This window comes from Prunus dulcis, chromosome 4 (assembly GCF_902201215.1).
Source record: "Prunus dulcis chromosome 4, ALMONDv2, whole genome shotgun sequence".
Classification (NCBI taxonomy): domain Eukaryota; kingdom Viridiplantae; phylum Streptophyta; class Magnoliopsida; order Rosales; family Rosaceae; genus Prunus; species Prunus dulcis.
In genome coordinates, this window is record NC_047653.1 from 14,724,771 (window position 1) to 14,727,393 (window position 2,623).

At 39.4% G+C, this 2,623-nt stretch overlaps 1 protein-coding gene across 1 annotated transcript; it reads left to right on the forward strand.

Moving 5' to 3' along the window:
* Positions 1–328: 328 nt before the first annotated feature.
* Positions 329–1,214, forward strand: LOC117625455 (5-methylthioadenosine/S-adenosylhomocysteine deaminase-like). Its single transcript, XM_034357006.1, has 4 exons — positions 329–400; positions 490–633; positions 866–1,022; positions 1,138–1,214. Exons 1-4 carry the CDS (start codon positions 329–331, stop codon positions 1,212–1,214), a joined length of 450 nt encoding a protein of 149 aa, XP_034212897.1.
* Positions 1,215–2,623: the final 1,409 nt, after the last annotated feature.

A 2,623-nucleotide genomic window follows, 5' to 3' on the forward strand; every position in this document is an offset into this window, starting at 1 on the left:
GGGTTTAATTAGAATTATTTTTTTTTCTAATGGATATGTATTTAAGGGTAGTTTGGAAAGATAGTAGGATTTTCTTAAAAATTGTGAAAACTTGAATTAGAAGTTGGAGTGAACTTAGAATATGAGGGTGAACAAACAGAACTGCGGAGTTTAAATAGAAAAAACTTTTTTTAATGCCCCCGTGTTTTTCATCTCAGAGTTTTTTTTGTTTTGCTTTAATTTTTTTTTTTGGTCAAATCCCTATCTATTATGCACTTCTGTAAAAACGCAAGGGGGGGCATGGAGACCGCAAAACTGAAAAACCGAGCCGTATTGAATTAGGCAAATTATGAATGCAACTGATGGATTACTACTTGCAACAACAGATACTGCCAAAGAACTGAAAACTGGGATTCACATGGTACTCATTTATCGATCTCTCACCTTTCTAACATACATTTATGGGTGATGTTGAAACTCAACATTCACTTAGCTCCTGTTTCCAATTAGCATGTTGCAGAGATAGCATATGAGAATCAATTTGTGACAGAGACGCAAAAAGTTGACCATGGCACAGTCATACACTTGGAGAAGATACAGTTTCTTCACGACAATTTGCTAGCGGCTCATACAGTTTGGGTCAACCCTGCTGAGGTGAGTTGATGTTTCTATTCCTGTGTTGAACTCATACAAAATTTGTAAAACTGATCACATGGTTTTTCTTGTTTGTAAAGCTGTGTGTGTTCTAACGGTAAAATATGTATCCGAGTTTCCACGTCTGTTGCGTGTTATGTACATTTTTCATCAACACAATCAAAACTCACATGGTTTTAAACTTGTTCTTATATTGTATGGATGGTATGTAACTGTTATTCAGTATCTCCAGACTGATTGTCTTTCAAGGGATGGGGTCAAAGTATCTCACTGCCCTGCTGTTGCAATGAGAATGCTTGGATTTTCACCTATAAGAGAGATGCTCGATGCTAGCATCTGTGTCTCTTTGGGAACAGATGGGGCACCCTCAAATAATAGAATGAGCATAGGTTGAAATTCTGATTGTCCATTCTTGCATCTTTTCCTTATTTGTGGGTTTGCTTTGCACATTGGAAGTATAATACTTGAACCTGGAAATTCATGCATGAATTTTGTTCCTTGCAGTTGATGAGATGTACCTGGCTTCTCTGATTAACAAAGGACGGGAAGTTCTCAAGCTAAATGGCGACTTTAAACTCTGATTTACCATTCAAAAACAATAGACCGAAGGCTATGGAGAACAAAAGACCGGCCTTCGTCATACCCGCACCAATTGAATCGTGATAGAATATAATTAGAGGCCTTCATCATGCCCACATGAATTGATTAATAAAAAGCATGCTTCTTGTAAGAGCACATATATAGCTCTCTGAATTATTTCAAGGAGATAATCCACAACGGTGACTTAAGACAACATTGCTTGACTTGTATTAAACCTAGTGCTTTAAGAAATTAAACGACAGAAGAGGACATGAAATCAATCCTCAATTATTTCAAATACAGGACACAAACCAAACACCTAATATTGCATGCATGCCTTTAAGAAACGACACGTCATTACTAACGAACATTTTATTCCAAATAGTTCAAGATAATGCAGACCCTGGTGAACCAGCTCATATCTCAAATACATCGCAGCCTATTCCTGAACTTGTTTACCCTTGTCTTTAGGCTTATTAAGACCCTCGGCTCCTTCCAATCTTCCATGGTGAGCGTCCTGGATGGAGCTGTCTGCTCTGCTAGGTCCTACCTCGCTCTCACCATCATGGTATTGCTGATCATTTGTTTCTTGATTGACAAGTAATAACGAGGTCATTCTGATACAGTGCTGCTTAAACTCTTCCTCATCATGCTGATGTACTAGACGGAAACCACAACTTTGTGCCGACAACCTTCCCCTATCGCTTGCAAATGAAGCCTCCAAGTGGCTACCCCCATTCAACCGATCTAGAAACCAATTTCGTGGTATATAGGTCAGCCAAATGAACCCTCCATCACATAACCACTTGAATTCTTCGCATGTTGTTCGGTAGATGTGGGGAGATTCCAATCTAGTGTTCTCAGTTTCCAAGTGACAAATGAGGTAGTGAGCAGTTTCTGCATCCAATTTGTCTAGGGAGACAGTTGGATTGTCAAGGTGTGAGAAAAATGCACAAAGAGCCAGACCCATCCAATTTCTGTCACTACAGAGAGATGGCGGTAACTGGATTTTCACCGAAGGACCACTGTTGTGATGAGGACTGAACCACTCTAGAATTTCAGTACTTGGAGGGAAAGTTGCATTAAATATCGAGTCACGATCAAAGTCCTACAAAATATAAAAATCAAGTAATGATATTCAATTCTAATCACCAATGTGTGTGTGTGTGTGTGAGAGAGAGAGAGAGAGAGAGAGAGAGAGAGAGAGAGAGAGAGAAAGAAAGAGACCTTAACATATGTTCCTTGGGGCATATGATATTGATGTGGGTGTTCGGGGGAAAGACCTTCCTCAAATTGACGGAAAAGATCCTCATTGTCGAAGGTGATACAGGATTGGATTATTGCTTGCTTAAATTCTTCCTCATCTTCCTCGTCTTGCTTGCTCATACAGTGCTGCATAAACCCCTCATCA

Bases quoted from the DNA above. Each gene is read 5' to 3' on its own strand.
- LOC117625455 (XM_034357006.1), top strand. From the start codon at position 329: ATGAATGCAACTGATGGATTACTACTTGCAACAACAGATACTGCCAAA. The intron at 401-489 runs GTACTCATTTAT...GTTTCCAATTAG, and splicing joins TGAAAACTGGGATTCACATG to CATGTTGCAGAGATAGCATA. The intron at 634-865 runs GTGAGTTGATGT...CAGTATCTCCAG, and splicing joins TTTGGGTCAACCCTGCTGAG to ACTGATTGTCTTTCAAGGGA.